Consider the following 17346-nt stretch of genomic DNA (forward strand, 5'->3'; position numbering starts at 1 on the left):
GACTATAGCTAAGGATTGTAAATGCTTTAGTTTCTCTTCAACAACAATATATCTTTAGATCCACGGAACTTTGTTGGGAGAGTAGTGGTGGGGGGTGGGCAGGAAATGGGAAGAAGTAATTGAAGGTGAAATACTTTGAGTGTATTTTAATTCTCAACTTTCCCAGTTCCAGAGTAAGTAGACATTCACGAAAGCTTGGTCTTCCCCTAGCCATGAGCCTAGTGTCAGAGCTGATTCCTTGTTTCTGATGTTGCTTCCCTGTGTAGAGGGGCCTGTCCTGTCCTTCACAGCACATGAACACTGTGCCTAAGGATGGTATGGACTACTCTGGGCAGGAAGGTTCTAAGTACTCTGAAACTTCTTTGATAAATCATCTGCCATACATATTCTGAATTCTTTAGATTTTAAATACCTCTCCCTCAGAAGCAGCCCTCAACAGTACATGGATGGTACAGAATACATAGCGTAAAGTAAGGCTTCTACATTTTCCCTCTTCTCCCCAAGCACCCTAGCTGAGGGAAAACATATCCATGCATGGAATGTCATATAATCAGATCATTTTATATAATGCATTTATAAATAAATAAATAAATAAATAACCATATATTCATGGACCAGGATGGACATTATCAGGATATTAGCTTATCCTACTGCTCTTGCAGTCAGCTCTCTACCCTTTCTGGGCTATGCCTCCCTAGAATGATCTCTTATCAGATTACCTTGACTGCCACTAGTTGTTTCAATATGTCACTACTTCCCCTTCTCACCCAACCTTCAAGACACATTTCCGCCAGACAGTCTTCCTCAATAATCTTACCAAAAAAATTGAAAGATAGAAAAGAGATTGAAAATTACTGTCATAAAGGATGCTGCTCCTCTACCCCACAATAATGGTAGACATCACTAAGTAATACAACTTTACCTGAACACAGATGGGTTTTATCTCCACCAACCTAGTACTCTAGGCAGCCACTACCGTTGATTGTCATTTTGCCATCTAAGATGTAAAGGATATAGAGAAGCATCAATTATCCGTGGGAGATGTGAAATAGATATGTATACGGTAGTAAGAAATTAAGTTTGATTGTTGAATAATTGTCCACATTTCAGGATTTATTAGACCTCAGAACAGGCTATCAAAAAAGATTTATTCATTGAGTCATCATGAATAAACCATCTTCTCCTTGGAGATCCAAAGGAACCGACAAATTGCTAAACTGTCTATTCAGGAAACCCTGAAATGGGATAGAATGAAGAACATTGTCTCCTTTTTCCCTAGAGTTCTGAGATCCCAAGGAAGCTATAATTGGGGAAACATTTGTATTCTCCAAGAACATAGAGCAGGCAGGTGTTGCTACCATAAGGCATTAAGGTATTGGTGGGGTTAAGGTCAGGGAGCAAGGTGAACAGGATATGGACCAAACCTGTATCTCTGTAGCTGCTATTGCCTACTACATCTTCTCTTTATTTGAACCCTTCCCAGTGTCTCTGCACAGCTTCACCAAATTTACTGGCTGCCACAGGAACTTCTTCCTACAGAACCTTGCATAGTTTATAGAATTTCGGTATATCAGAATTGAGAGGAAACATCGAGATAATCTAGCACAGCATATTTACATGACATATGGATATCCTTTTGTAATATACTTCCAAGTGAACCAGCATGTGGACAGGGCGTAAGGCAGAGGAAATAACTACCAGAAAACAGTTCAACCACAGACCTTGCCCCCAACAGTGACCTCATTAACAAAAACATTCTCAGTGCTTTCAAAGTATCAATTGTAATACTAATTCTTGCCAAGCGTGTATACCCTCAAATACTTTCTTGCAGGAAGGACACCCTGGCCCTTCTCTATTTTATCACCAGAGTGGTGCTGTCTTGGTGAGGAGGAGGTAGCAGGTCAGCCATGGTCGGCATTATCTTGGTCTGGTGTATTTAGACTCGTGAAACATCACCTCATCAAATTGTTCGTCCTTTTACCATGAGTAGGTCTTAAACATCTCATTTGGCTCCCTGCTTCTCCACTGTATGATTCTGGCCATAGATTTGAAGCCAGTGAAAGGTGAAAGGTTTGGGTCCTAACACTGGACAAGCTGAGCTCAGAGAATTAACTTGCCTAAGGTTATTTCTCATTTGACCACAGTCAAATTCGCTGCAAGCAGGCAGCAGAGCCAGGATTCAGATCATACCTGTGTGCCTCCATGCCCCATGTCTGGTTCCCTCCTCCATGTTGTAATGTGTGACACTGGAGTTTCCATAATAAAATAATGCTTGTTTTAAAAACCACAACCTATTTTGTACCACACAGCGTTTCTCTGTCCACGCATCTGTTGGCTCCATTTGTCCCTCTGTGTCCACACACAGCAATATCCTCCTTAGGAAACACTAAACGCTGTATGAAATGGGAGCCATGTAATACTCCAGCTGGCCCCTACAATGCTTTTCACAGGGAACAGGTTGGCTTTCTAGAAGACACTGTGGTTCTGTGTTTGTCTGGCTAGCTCAGTCCTACAGGAGAGGGGATGAGTCTGTGGTCAAATGAGAATTCAGCCTTTCTTCACATCTGTGAATGTCCATGACTCTGATCCTCCATATCTATGCAGCTTCCTGCCAGGACATGTCCTGCAGCAAACAGGGAGAGTGCATCGAGACCATAGGGAACTACACCTGCTCCTGTTACCCTGGATTCTATGGGCCAGAATGTGAATATGGTGAGGCTTCTATTTTGTTGATATTATTTTGGTTTTATGCTAGAGATGATGCCAAGAAGTAAATAAATCATATTGAAGGCTCTCCAGCGAGAATAGGATAGCAACCCCCACCTCCCCAACATCTGTCTCTTCCAGTCAGTGTCCCTAGACACATACTCTAGGTTAAAACATTTTATTCTTGGGAGAAAACATGACTCATACATTTCAAAAAAGAAAAGGGAAAGGAAGAGGAAAAGGAAGCGAAACCAACAGAACACTTTCATCCTAATTTTACTTGTTTGAAATAAAAGCTTGTGAAAGAATGAGTATTTCCCAAGATGCTGCCAATACAAAGAGACCAAATAGAGATGAACAGCTTGGGTTAGATGTTTAGAAAATTAGAGTTCAGGACGGGTGTGGTGGCTCATGTCTGTAATCCTAGCACTTTGGGAGGCCAAGGTGGGTGGATCACCTGAGGTCAGGAGTTCAAGACCAGCCTGGCCATCATGGTGAAACCCCATCTTATAAAAAAAAAGAAAATTAGAGTTCAGAGGGTTACAAAAATAGTTACAGCTTTCAGCAAACCTGACATTGCTGTTAATTTTACACTGAAAATAAAAATCACTATTTTGTCTCCTGCAGTGAGAGAGTGTGGAGAACCTGAGCTCCCTCAACACGTGCTCATGAACTGCAGCCACCCTCTGGGAAACTTCTCTTTTAACTCACAGTGCAGCTTCCACTGCACAGAAGGGTACCAAGTAAATGGGCCCAGCAAGCTGGAATGCTTGGCTTCCGGAACATGGACAAATAAGCCCCCCCAGTGCTTAGGTATGTAGACCTTATTCTTTTCATCCTCACTGACAACTATAATTTTCAGGGAGAGGAGGATGGAATGAGCGTTCTCTATTTAAAAATGTGAGAAATAATGTCCATTATGTTAGATGGAAAATTCTGGTTTTCCCTGTTAACTGTCAACCAGAGTAATGCTAATCTCAATTTTCATGGGACTGTTATGAGGACAGTGACTTAGTCAATTTAATTGTTGATTCGCAGGCAAAAACATTACAAAGGGACCCCCTTTTCCTTTATTAATTATAAAGTAAACAGAGTACAATGATGAGGACTTAGAGGTTAAGTATTATGAATTTGATCATTTTACCTAACTTCTCTAAATGAAAAATGAGGGTGTTTGGATCTTTCCAAACAGCTATTGAAAATACTATTTAACCATTCTAGTGCATCACCCTGCCTGGCACTTTGGGAAGGTGTTACTGCTGTAGCATTTGAAGGCTTCCAAAGTGCTGGACAAAAGTTGTCCAAGGACTCACACTATTATTCTGTGGTTGTTTTTAGCTGTCCAGTGTCCACCCCTGAAGGTTCCTGAACGAGGAAACATGACCTGCCTTCATTCTGCAAAAGAATTCCAGCATCAGTCTAGCTGCAGCTTTGGTTGTGAAGAGGGATTTGCATTAGTTGGACCAGAAGTGGTGCAATGCACAGCCTCGGGGGTATGGACAGCCCCACCCCCAATGTGTAAAGGTGAGTTTCAGGTAGTTGAGATATATAATATCCATTGTATCCAGTCCTCACTTAGCACATAGATGAAACTGACCAGCTTATGGAGAAACTGGCCTGCATTGCCAAAATTTAATTCTCTTTCTACCCGCCATTTAGCTAGATTGGGTATATCTGAGATAAGAGAAGAAAAAAATTCCTTTCTTTCACAAAACTCACAACCGACAGGCAGTTTCAGAATGGCCTCATTCATAATTTCCACATAAGATCAGAAAGGGTAGCCTCTACATCTACAAGTGGACATTAGAAGACCGATTGGGACAGGTTTATAGAAGTATAGGGAAGAGAGGACATTAAGAATACAGCTTGGAGGATCTTTGTTTCTTACAGACTGAGATCACCCTGGGAACTGGTAACCCAAGTCTGGACGAACATCATTAGGGTCTCTTGACCTTTACGTCTTGCTAGCTTCACCTCCATTTCAGAGGTGGTTCCCCTATTGCTCTCCATCTGTGGCTTTCTCCTTCCTCAGTACCTTTCTCTTTGTCCTTGGTTATTCTCTCCAGCTATGCAGTGTCAGCACCTGGAAGCCCCCAGCGAAGGAACCATGGACTGTGTTCATCCACTTGCTGCTTTTGCATATGGCTCCAGCTGTAAATTTGAGTGTCAACCTGGCTACAGAGTCAGGGGCTTGGACATGCTCCACTGCATTGGCTCTGGACAGTGGTCTGCACCCTTGCCAACCTGTGAGGGTAGGATTTTTCGTTAGCAACCTCCATTTTGTCCAAGAAGGAGTCATGTCATGGTAGAGAAGCTAAGGGCTCTTAGTGCCATCGTGATCTCCTCTAAGTTCTTGCACTAGAGCAAGCTGGTCAACCTCCAGGGACCATGGTTTTCTCATCTGTGAAACGGAGCTAAGAATTCCAAGGTGCTTGTGAGGATTAAGTACATAAAAAGCATACAATTAAATAGCATGTGTAAAGTACCCAGCATGGAGCTTCTGCTCTACTGACATATCTGAGGTATAGGGCCATGTCCTATACTTGAGAGGGAGTTGGGGGCAGTGGCTAAAGTGGCTAAAGAGAGTGATTCCCCATGTAGTCTTTGAGGGTAGTCTTTGACAAAGAAAGGAACACTGCACTGAAAGAGTGTGTGATACAATCCCAGGCAATTACATAATACCACCAAACTGAATTCTGTGCAATTTTTTCCACCCTCAGTTTATAAGGCAGACAGTGGTAATGGGATAATAGGAAATTTAAGATGGATTAGTGAATTCTCAGACCTAGATAACGGCCCAGCCCTGCTACTATTTAGCTATGAGACTTTAGGGATGTCACTTAACACTTCTGAACCTTACTTTTCTTGCTTATAAGGTAAGAGAAAAGCACTAGAGGATTTTTTTTGTTTTTTGAAATAAAGTCTCACTCTGTTGCCCAGGCTGAACTACAGTGGCACGATCTCAGCTCACTGCAACCTCTGTCTCCCAGGTTCAAGCGATTCTCCTGCCTCAGCCTTCTGAGTAGCTGGGATTACAGGTTAAGTTTTGCATTTTTAATAGAGACTAGGGTTTCACCATGTTTGGCCAGTCTGGTCTCAAACTCCTGACTTCAAGTGATCCACCCACATCAGCCTCCCAAAGGGCTGGGATTATAGGCACAAGTCACTGTACCCAGCTGGATTTTTGGTTCTTAAATGCCTTGATTCTGTAAAAACTAGAGGTGAAAGCCCAGAGCAAAGAGGTGGTCTTTAGAATCTGAAAAACCTCGGGATTAGCCTGGAGATGAAATGCTTTATCAAGGAAGAGGAAATCCTTTATCAAGGATGAGGAAACCAATCTTTAACAGAACTGAGGTCACTCAGGGCTTAATTGTGCTGAGGAATTCACTTTGGCTGCACTCACTTGGCAATTGAAGTCTGATTAGGATGACATCCTGTGTTCTAGAGACAAAGCCCAGTCAGAATCATTTTATAGGATTAGGTGTCAACAATAAGCTATTAGTCCAGCCTTTTTTCCCTGTGAGTCCAGCATTTTCCTATACATACTCTTTCCAGATTCAATTTTACAGATCATGTCAATATTTAACGAGCGCTTTCAATGTACAAAACACTCTGCTCAGCTCTGGAATAAAACTATGAATGACTGAGCCCAACCTCCAGGAGACCATGGTATAATGGGGAAGAATGACAATCATGTATGAACAGCACAAGAACAGAGGCTATGGGAGCCCATTGCAGGGGCCCCTACCCTTAGTTAAGGTGGGAAGGGAGGGCTTCCTAAGGAAAGATCAGTCTAAACCAAGGCTTGAAGGGCAGGTGAAAGTGAGTCAGGCAAAGAGGGGCATGGGAAGGTGTTCCAGGCAGTCTCGCTTTTGGAAAATGAAAGATTTAGGGTTCCGAATAAATCGACAATGTGGATAGGAGAGGTGTAGCATCCAGGATTTTTTTCTGATGAAGAACCTGGACCTTCCATTATCTGGCTTTAAAAGGTACCTTTTCCACTTAGCCATTTCATGTGAGCCACTGGAGAGTCCTGTCCACGGAAGCATGGATTGCTCTTCGTCCTTGAGAGCATTTCAGTATGATACCAACTGTAGCTTCCGCTGTGCTGAAGGTTTCAGGCTGAGAGGGGCTGACATAGTTCGGTGTGATAACTTGGGACAGTGGACGGCGCCAGCCCCAGTCTGTCAAGGTACTGTGAGAGTGGTAATGCTTTTCTGTGTGGCTCAGCTCAGTAGAGGCATCAGCATCTGCCCTGAGCATTTGCATGCCTTTCTTCATCAGACTTCACTAAGAACCTACTATGTGCTGTACCCTTTGTACTTGGGACCAGGGATGAGATGACATGATGAGAGAAGCCAGTCATAGACACAACATGTCCACTATAGTATTGTCAAGGCGAGAAATGCACTGATGGACACGTATAGGGTACACTGGAACGAAGAAGATGGGGCTTGGGGGAAGAAATCATGTAGGTGGGAAGGGTAATGGACAAGGTGTTTAGTTCAGTCTTGTCACTTCCTGTCTTTAAGCTTTTAGACTCTCTGAGGCTCAGTATCTTCTGTAAAATGGGGCTACTATTATCTGCCTTACCTACCTGCCTCACTAGTAGCTGTGCATTAATGTGTGTAAAAGCAACTTTAAAACTCTTATGAGCTTTATAGGGAAAATGATGATGATGATGATATATTACTTTATAACTCATATGTCTGTGGTCTGATTTGACAAAAGGATCCTCTTTCAATATGGTAGGTTTCTAATATTTTGCACTTATACTAAGGCACTCATGTGGGGGTAGCGTGTTTCACTAGGATTGTTATTTTTTTACAAGGGGTACCTCACACACAAGTCATGTTCCAGAAGTGTAATACTGGCATTTTGTGTTTGCATTTACTGAGATCTCTGAGAAATTTATGTGACTCCCCTGGGTCTAAGTATACCCTGGCTTTAAAATGAGGCAGTGGTTTGAAAGCAGGTCTTGAGATCTTTGTGCACCATGTTCATAGCAGCATTAATCACAACCATTAAAATGTGGAAGCAACCTAAGTGCCCATCAATGGATGAATGGATACATAAAAAAATACTCCACATACTTACAATATTATTCAGTCTTTAAAAGGAAAGAAATTCTGACATATGCTACAAACATGAACGAACTTGAAGACATTATGCTAAGGGAAATACTCATTACAAAAGGACAAACACTGTATGATTCTACTCATATGGGGAACTTTTAGTAGTCAAAGTCATAGAGACAGAAAGTAGAATGGTGGTTGCCAAGGGCTGGGAGCTGGGGGAGAGGGATATAGGGAGTCATGGTTTAATAGATATTGAGTTTCAGTTTGAAATGGTGAAAAGGGTTTTGGAGATGGATAATGGTGATGGTGGCACAATAATATGAATGTATTTAATACCACTGAGCTATACACATAATATTGGTGACATGGTAAATGGCAAATTAAATTTCGTGTTATGTAAATTTTATTATAATAAAAAAATTGAAAATTGAAAAGCTGAAAAAAAAAAAGAAGAAGAAGAAGGCAATGGAATAGATGGCTATACACCATGATGTTGAAACCTAGTCTGAGTTACGGAATGTATTATATATGTCGTCGGGGAGAAGAAGATGCAATGAGCTCTTTGACACACTTAAAAGGGATCATAAGGAATTATTCAAGCAGTTCTTGTCCCCAGGAAGGCAAATGTCTAATCAAGAAAAGATAGTTGGATATTCTCGTAAGTATCCAAAGATGTGGTCTCAGTAACTCCCTTCACAGGCCTTCTGAGTGTTTTTCACTCCTGAGCTCAAGGTCTGCATCTGATACATGGCCTTAATATTATTGCTACCTATTACTATCACTGCTACTATTACCACTGCTATTAATAATAGCAGCTAATGTTTATTAAGCACTTTCTATGATCTCAGTCTAACTGTATGAGTAGTTATAATTATTACTACCATTTTAAAGATGAGAAGAGACAACACATAGAATACATGTGCTCTCTTCATATATGATTATCTATTTTACATCTTTGAGATCATGGTATACATTATAATTTTTATTCTGCTTTTTTATTTAACATCATACATTGAGACCCCTCCCATATCTTTCCAATATATTCTTTTTAGTGACCTTTAACATTCTTTTCATGGATCCACCATAATCAATTTTCCACCCCAAATTAATGGCATTTTTCAATATTCCACTCTTACAAATAATGTCTTGATAAAAATCTCTGCATAGATTTTTTTTGGCATGCATCTCTATTACATACTTAGCATAAATTCTTGGGTCCAAAAGTATGATAGCTTAAAAGTTATTGATACATGTTGCCAAGATGCTCAGTAATGGTTTAGCATTTCCTAATAAAATCCTTCATGTGCCATTATAATTAAATGATACTTTTTCTCATCTTCTATGTTAAATAAACCCAATAATAAATAAATAAACAGGAAACCCTGTTCTTGACACTAGAAAGTTAACAGCTCAAAATCAATGAGAACATGTGTATTACTGTTTCTTTATTCCTTACTTCCTCACCCCTTAGCTTTGCAGTGCCAGGATCTCCCAGTTCAAAATGAGGCCCAGATGAACTGCTCCCACCCCTTTGGTGCCTTTAGGTACCAGTCAGTCTGCAGCTTCACCTGCAATGAAGGCTTGCTCCTGGTGGGAGCAAGTGTGCTAGAGTGCTTGGCTACTGGAAACTGGAGTTCTGTTGCTCCGGAATGCCAAGGTAAGAGTATACTCTTTCTAACATCTTGGAAATACATTGTAGGCAATATTTTTAAAGGCTGGATTTTAGAGGTGGCAACTATATAAGATCCACCTTGAAAAAGACTGGAAAAATGATTAATACTCTCACTCATCATCTTGTCCTGTAACCCAAAGGTCCCAAATACAAATGCCTCCAGGGGCTAGGCAGATAACATAAGTGTCAGGATGTCCAATCACAGGCAGTAGGGCATGGCCTTGCTAACTCCTTATCAGGGTCTTTACCCAGACCTGAAGGTTCCTGTCACAAACCAGGTAAACTCTTCTCACCTGGCCAAAAGTAGTATCTGGAAAGAAGACCATGTGGGAAAAAAATTGCTTCAGTGTGGTTGTCCCAAAGCTGGTCTGGCACTTCTAGGAATTTAAGGGTATAATGGTAAAATAGGAGAGGCAGAACTTACAGCTACCCAGTTGCAAACACTCCAAGATCTGTATAAAATTGGAGAAATATACTTAAATTAAAGTGAAGAGTGATAGAAAAAAGAGAAAAACTAGTCTATGTCCTGGAGGTTACAGGATTCTCAGAAGAAAGAAATGTGCAGATTCAGTGTAAACATTCTATCTGCATTGTACTTGATACTTGAAAAGCCGGTGTGTTCTGTCCACATCTTCTATGAACTGGAACTGGTACTAGTCATCCATGTTTGTGAATTGAAGGATAGATGTATATTTTTTATATTCCCCAGTCTTTTTCTCCCTCAGCATATCCAACTCCTTAGTTAATTTGTTAAAAAAATGCTGCTTTTTAAAAGCAAGATTTTCGTTTATGAAAATGAAATGAAAGAATATCATCTTAAATAATCCTACCCTAAAATAGACACTGTTAGCCTTCTGGTATGAATTTTTCCAATATTTTTTCCATCTGCTTTTCTCCCTATGCAATTAATATTTTTATGATGTATATACAATTATAACAATAAAGTTAAGTGGGTAAAAGAATGTAGCTATTTCTACATTCTTTGCCATATCTTTCACTTTGTATAGACTTGCAACATTTGAGTGAAAGCAGGCAGATACTTTTTTTTTTTTTTTTTTCCACGAAAAGGAAACCACTTGCTTTTCAGGTCACACAAAAGCACAAACACATGTACACACACACACACAGACAGACACCATTGTTAATCTAGGTCAGCAGTAAATTAATGAATGAACAAATGAGTGAGCAAACAGCAGAATTGAATGTCCTTCATCCCCAGGCACCAGAGAGGATGACAAGCCTCTGGATTTAGGGTTGGGTGCACCTTCAGAGCTGGGTCTAGAGAGCACAGGGTGGGGCTGTGACCTTGCCCCTTAAGTGCTCATACTGGCTATGTTGAAGCCTGAATATATCACAAAGTTCATACGACTTTAGGGAAGTTGTGGGAAGTACTAGGCATCCCTGAGGACAGTGATCACAGTGATCCAAACTCTTCTAGGCAAGCCTGGGCGGTGCAGGGCACAGATTACAGTTCATTGCTCCATACTGTCCTACCTCTGGGTGTTTCACAGCAAGGAGGTTGCCACTCACCACGGCTTCCTGTGACCTTCCAGTTCCCTTCTGCTTTTAGTTCTTTGTTTACTCTAAACTTTCTCCTCTTGTTACTGGGTGCACATCAAGTGAAATACCCAAATGTGGGCTGGGCAGGAAGGTACCATCCGGTGTGCAATCCACTAGCTGTTGTAATGCTTCTGAGAGAGTGTTATCAGACATTTCCCTTTTTAATGTCCCCCCCACCCCTCCACACCTACCCCTGATATCAGAAGGCAAAGCCACAAAAGAGCTGAATATGGGCTCTATGGCACCAACGTCCTCACCCACACCCTTTCCCCCAGTGGTCCTTGTGGTTTACAGGCTTTTTGAATTGTGTCCTCTCCAGCCGCACATACACACTTACTATAGAAAGACTTTTCAAGTGGCAAAAAAGAACCAGATCTTCGGACAAGTTGATCACATTAAAAGGAATGTAGCTGGAGAGAGGAAGGAATGAAGGGAAGAGAAAGGTATAGAAAGTGTTCTTGAAACCTCATGGCATTTAAGTCAGTGGCTGACAAATGATCCTAGTACAGCCATACCCCAGCTGTCTCTGGTATAAGATCATACACAGCTCAACCAGGTCAAATAGTGAGGGAGAAATACCCTAAAGCATGTGTTCACTTAGTCTTCACTTTTTAATGTCAACACATTGAATCTGGGCTTTATTGTTTCAATCACTGGTTGAGGAACATTTTGACAGCTATTAACATTTGCACATGTACATGTATGCCTGAACCTAAAAGTTAAAAAATAAAAACATTTTCATACAGTGCTTTTATTGTTGACTCTAGTAAAAATCCTGGGAGCTATGTGATGCCATCTTCCTATTTTAAAGGTGGAGCTATTGAGACTCAGAGAGGTTAAGTGACTTACCAAAAGTCACAGAGCATGACCTCCAATCCAAGCAAGTCCTCTAGTACCTCAAACTGTATGTGCATAAACTTTGGCAAAGAACTATGAGACCTAATTTAACTGTTTTTTTGAAAGTGAACAAGTAGAGTCATTTGTGGCTGGCCAACATAGGACAATAGTATTGGGAGGAGGTACAAATTAGCACTTGCAAAAAGCCAATTACATTATATATCTACTGTATGTCCATGATTTTTAAATTTTATTTTAAATTTAATTTTTACATTTGATTTAATTAATGTATATAACTAAGGATTGCTACAGGCAAAGATTATACATTTTCCCATTTCAAAGGTGAAGTAACTGAGGCTCAGAAAGGTTAGCCTAGAGATAGCTTGCTAGTAAGTAACAGAGCCAAAATTTGGACCCAGATTCCACCACTTTGTTGGGAAAGGAGGAAGAACGTATTTTCCTCCATTTCTGTGTTTCCAGTCACTTGTAATTGTTTTCTGGTAAGGCCATTAGGGTGTTTCTGAAGAAGGTATCAAGGAAGCAACCACTTCTACTCCTGTCCAGAAGCAACCAAAATGAATTGCATCACTATCTTTCGAAACAGAGCACCACCTTCCTTTAAAAATCACCTCTAAAGCTGTTTGTGATTGAGCGCTTCAGGATGTCAATCAACTGTAAGCTGCTGCTATTTTATACCTCTAGAACCTCTAACTGGTGATAAAGCGTCATGAAATTCAAACAGTTTTAGCCAAATGCCATCCTGTATATTAAGGACACACACACACACACACAGTTACAGAGTTCAGGTTGCTGAATTATAAAATGATCTCTTCTTTTCTCCTCTGCATGCCTATGATAGCCATTCCCTGCACACCTTTGCTAAGCCCTCAGAATGGAACAATGACCTGTGTTCAACCTCTTGGACGTTCCAGTTATAAATCCACCTGTCAATTCATGTGTGATGAGGGATTTTCTTTGTCTGGGCCAGAAAGATTGGATTGTACTCCATTGGGACACTGGACAGACTCCCCACCAACGTGTGAAGGTAGGCTTGTGGGCCTGTCCTTTCTTGTGGCTTTAAGATGACATCAGAGAATGGAGAATCATCAGTGATTTATATAAAAGTATTCTTGAGCTGAAACAAATAACACTCTCCACAACCATGGTAATCTAGATCAAAAATTTCTCCCTCTTTAAATAATATTTTAATAGCTTTAGTTAAATATTGCACAGTTTCGAGAACCATCCTGGCCAATATGGTGAAACCCTGTCTCTACTAAAAATACAAAAATTAGCTGGGCATGGTGGCACAGACCAGTAGTCTCTGAGCTACTCGGGAGGCTGAGGCAGAAGAATCACTTGAACCCAGGAATCAGAGGTTGCAGTGAGCTGAGATTGCGCCACTGTACTTCAGCCTGGTGACAAAGCAAGACTCCGTCTCAAAAAAAAAAAAAAAAAAAATGGCACAGTTTCAGGAAGTGCTTTCATGTCATTATAGCATTTCTGTTTACCACAATTCTAAAATAATGAGGAAAGGCAGTATCATCTCATTTTACAGATAAGGAAGAGACGCATGCTTAAAGAGGTTAAACAACAAATCCAGGGTCACGCTATCAGTAAGTGAAAAGGCTCAGCTCTATGTCACTGAAAGTTTTACTTCCTTACAGAGTCTTTTTCAGCTACATTCTTCATTTTTTTCATTCCTATGCTCACCTTCAACTGAGCACCTACTAAATTCCAGCCACTGAACTTATTCAGGGATGGGTAAGAGTTAACCTTAGCATGACTACGTGTGTACTTCCCTCCTCTCTCCACTTCTATAGTTCTATATGGAATAGAACCTTCTTGAAGGCAGGAGCTGTAGGAGCTGTGCCTTCTTCATCTCTCTCTCTCTTTTTTTTTTTTTTTTGAAAAAAATGTTGGCCAGGCTGGTCTCGAACTCCTAGCCTCAGGTGATTCACCCACCTTGGACCCCAAAGTGTTGGGACTACAGGCATGAGCCGCTGCGCCTGGCTGCCTTCTTTATCTTTATACCCCCTGCAGCAGCTAGGCAGAATATAAATGGATGTGTGACAAATATCTGTTGAATTGAAGCTGATCATTTACCAGTAAAATTTACTCAAACACAAGCTTTGGTAAATTAGTAGAATTCTCAAAGACAGGGGCCAGATCTTATCTGTCTTTAACTCTCCTGAGACACCTGGCTGGCAAAGTATCTAGTATATTTTAAGTTCTAAAATAGAAGTGCACTGAATTAATTAATTCATGGCTCCTGTTTAGTTGCAAAAGGTACCCTTGTTCTAATGTATTGTTCAGTGTAGACTTAGTAATAATGAGACCAGCAATAATTGCCAATAGTTATTGCTTAATGTAGTGCCACCTATTTCATAAGCATCATCACATTCAATCCACATAAAGAAACCCTTAAGTTGATTATTACTATGACCATTTTAAAGGTGAAGAAACCGAGGCTTTGTGAGGTTAAGCAGCTCACAAACGTCAATGGCTAGAAGTATGGAGACAGGATGCAAACCCAGGCCTACTCTGATTACAGGGCTAGTGTTTTGACCACTGAACTGCACTATCACCCAGTGGCAGGGCTTCTGAACCCTGCGTAAGTCACTTGTGAATTTACTGTTTTCCACTCCACAGATTGCAGCTGTAACTGCTAAATGAACTTCAGAAATGGCAGTGCCTGGTGATCAGATGAGAGAATACGTTGGTAGAAATCTACTAGTGTTAATATAAAAACAGCTATAATATTATTTATTCCTTCTTGTGGAATGAACACTAGATTAATATCCAAAGACTTGTATTGCTCTCTCTCCAAGTCATGTGCTGTTAGCAAAGTCTTGTCACACCCTTAGCCTCCTGTTTTCTCAATTCCCAAAGGAGAGGAGTGGATAAGACCATCTTTGAGGTCGCTTCTCTGGCCAAGAACTCTGTAGGGTAAAAGACATAAAATGCTACCATCTGCTGTCAAAAAGATGTACTACAAGTTCCCTGAGAATTCCAGAACATTTATGTGGGATAGATAGCATTTGGGCTTGTGCTTTGTCACTCATTCATTTATTCTTCACTCTTATTCATCTGTTCCATTGACATTTATCATAAATTCTGTTTTCCCAGATTTTTAGGCTAAAGAATAAAAAAAAACTTTAAAAATCTCATTCACATTTCAAATCATGTATGCAACCAACATGGCTGCTAGATCTGTAGCTCTTGCTTCCCTCACTCCTTTCCAGCCGTCTTTTCTCGGCAGGAGGAGGCATTTCCCTCCTGCCTTGCAGGCCCAGTCCCTACTCACTGTCCAGACCCAACTCTGACCATGAACAGCAGCTTCAACCCACTATCACTCTGAGAATTATCAGCCTTGACTGATTCTGATCTTGAGTGCTGGTTTTCTCACTTGGGTTTCTACTTCATTCTCCAGATTTATGCTCTAAATTTAGGCAAATGGTTCCCCTTCTTTTCCCATATGCCTGAACCCATTAATTTTTCACCCTCAGCACTGCCCTCTAGAACCCCAGTTTTCACATAGTGTTTTGCAGCGTTCTAGGGTATGTCAGATGGACTCAGGAGCCTCTGAGTAAGCAGAGGCAGTGTGGCAGGTGGAGATCTCAAGCTGTCTCTTCAGATTGCAATGTGAGATTTTGTTTTGGGGGATGGTTCTACAGATATTTCTACTTTAGTTAGAATGCCAGTTTCCTGGGCCCTCTGAGATGTGGCCTCTGCTTAGTTCTTCCTCAGTATCTGCAGAGGGAATTGGTTCCAGGACACCCTGCAGGTACCAGAATCCTCAGATGCTCAATTCACTTACATAAAATGGCATAATATTTGCATATAGCCTACATACATCCTCCCTTATACTTTTAAATCATCTCTAGATTACTTAGAATACCTAATGCAAAGCCTACATATCACTTCATCTGTGTGGACTCAACACACCCAGTGCATGTCAAATTCAAGTTTTGCTTCTCAGAACTTTATAGAATTTATTTTTTCCTGAATATGTTTGATCCACGATTAGTCGAATCCATAGATGCAGAGCCCTTGAATACAGAGGGTCTATTATTTTTCAGCCTTGCCTCTGTCTTTGCCCTTCAGGACCTGAAGTCCTTTCCATAAACCGAAGCAGTGCTTGAGGTTCTTGTACCAACTGCAGGCTGGACTGTTTGTACGTAGTTTCTGTGTCCTTCCTGTCCCTGCCTATTGAACCACTTTCATGATAAAGACTGCTGAGTTCCTAATCCCTGAACACTGTCATTGACCCTCTGGCGACCATGTTTGGCTGCTGAACGCAACTCTTAATGTCTATTTTCATTGTGTGGGGAGGAGGGGTCCTGGTTCCAAGTTCCAACCTCGACTCTGCTCTTCTGCCATGTGCCTGCTTACCCGTGTCCTAAAACATGGTGAACTGGTGCCCCCTAAAGGTCTGGCCCAGCTGACTGGTGAACTGGTGCCTCTTAAAGCTCTGGCCCAGCTCTCCATTTTTTCCTTCATCCCCCCCACATTTCTCTGACTCCATGGGGCTTCCTAGTTTTATTTGTAGAGTTTGAGTTTACAACAGTCAACTCAGTTACATTTATTATTTATACTAATTCTTCTTTCCAGAAAATTATTGAGGAAATTCTATCAAACTGAAGTAAAATGATATAATAAAAGGAAACAGAGAATTTACTAAATCTATCTGAAATAATATCAATCAATATGTTTATGAACTCAGATACAATCATGTATATCTACTCGATGGACTATAGGAAAACAGCATGGAGACCTGTATGTGTCAGAACGGCCTTGGTAGTCAGTGAAAATAGAGTATTAAGCATGCAATAAATGCAGCCCTTATCTGTTTTCTATTTTTGTAATTATTCAGGACTTTTCCCCAAAATTTTAGAGTAGGCTCAAGAATATAACCACTTCTCAAAGTTATGCACAAAGGTCATTCCTGGGTGTGAGTCTTTTCCTCTGCATCTGCACTAATCTCCACTCCAGCAGCATTCTTGATAACTCTACAAATGTCATTAATCCTATGTTTGCTGAGTGCCCACCACATGCCAGATCTGAGTTAGGCTTCCATGTAACTCATCAAGGCTGCCCCTCAAACAGGAAAACCCGCTTTTTTACATGATCCAGAAGCAAATTCTTAGTATGTAAGGGTCAAGGTTAATTTTTACCTGAGAGGGTTCAGAGACTTTTATAAATACAAAAGTCTAGATATGTAACCTTGGCTGAACATGACTGACAAAACTGAAAACAAAGCACTATCCCCCAAATGAATTTAATACTGTAGTAATTCTCATTTTATACTAGGGCCCCCTTCAGTGAATTTTTAAAAGCAGTAATTCCTCTTGTTTCTTTTCAAACCAGATAGGAATACATTTTAGAATCCATTTAAATTAAATTGTCACGATTACTATATTCATTCATTTAGTAAGTATTTGTAGAACCCCTACTGCATGTCAGACCCTGTTCTCTGGAATACAGTGTTCA

The 17346-nt window shown here is 40.8% G+C and overlaps 1 protein-coding gene across 2 annotated transcripts in view; it reads left to right on the top strand.

Annotated features, from left to right (window-relative positions):
* Positions 1-17346, top strand: part of SELP (selectin P) — a 44027-nt gene that overhangs the window by 13088 nt on the left and 13593 nt on the right. Inside the window, exons 4-10 of one of the 2 annotated variants that reach the window (XM_032291439.1) lie at positions 2605-2712; positions 3334-3519; positions 4045-4230; positions 4773-4958; positions 6713-6898; positions 9256-9441; positions 12713-12898. In XM_032291439.1, coding sequence (XP_032147330.1) covers positions 2605-2712; positions 3334-3519; positions 4045-4230; positions 4773-4958; positions 6713-6898; positions 9256-9441; positions 12713-12898 — 1224 coding nt within the window. The remainder of the gene's footprint in view (positions 1-2604; positions 2713-3333; positions 3520-4044; positions 4231-4772; positions 4959-6712; positions 6899-9255; positions 9442-12712; positions 12899-17346) is intronic. The other variant, XM_032291440.1, reaches the window with a different exon arrangement.

The sequence above is a fragment of the Sapajus apella genome, unplaced genomic scaffold, assembly GCF_009761245.1.
Source record: "Sapajus apella isolate SASKATOON/1434 unplaced genomic scaffold, GSC_monkey_1.0 scaffold25, whole genome shotgun sequence".
Lineage (NCBI taxonomy): Eukaryota > Metazoa > Chordata > Mammalia > Primates > Cebidae > Sapajus > Sapajus apella.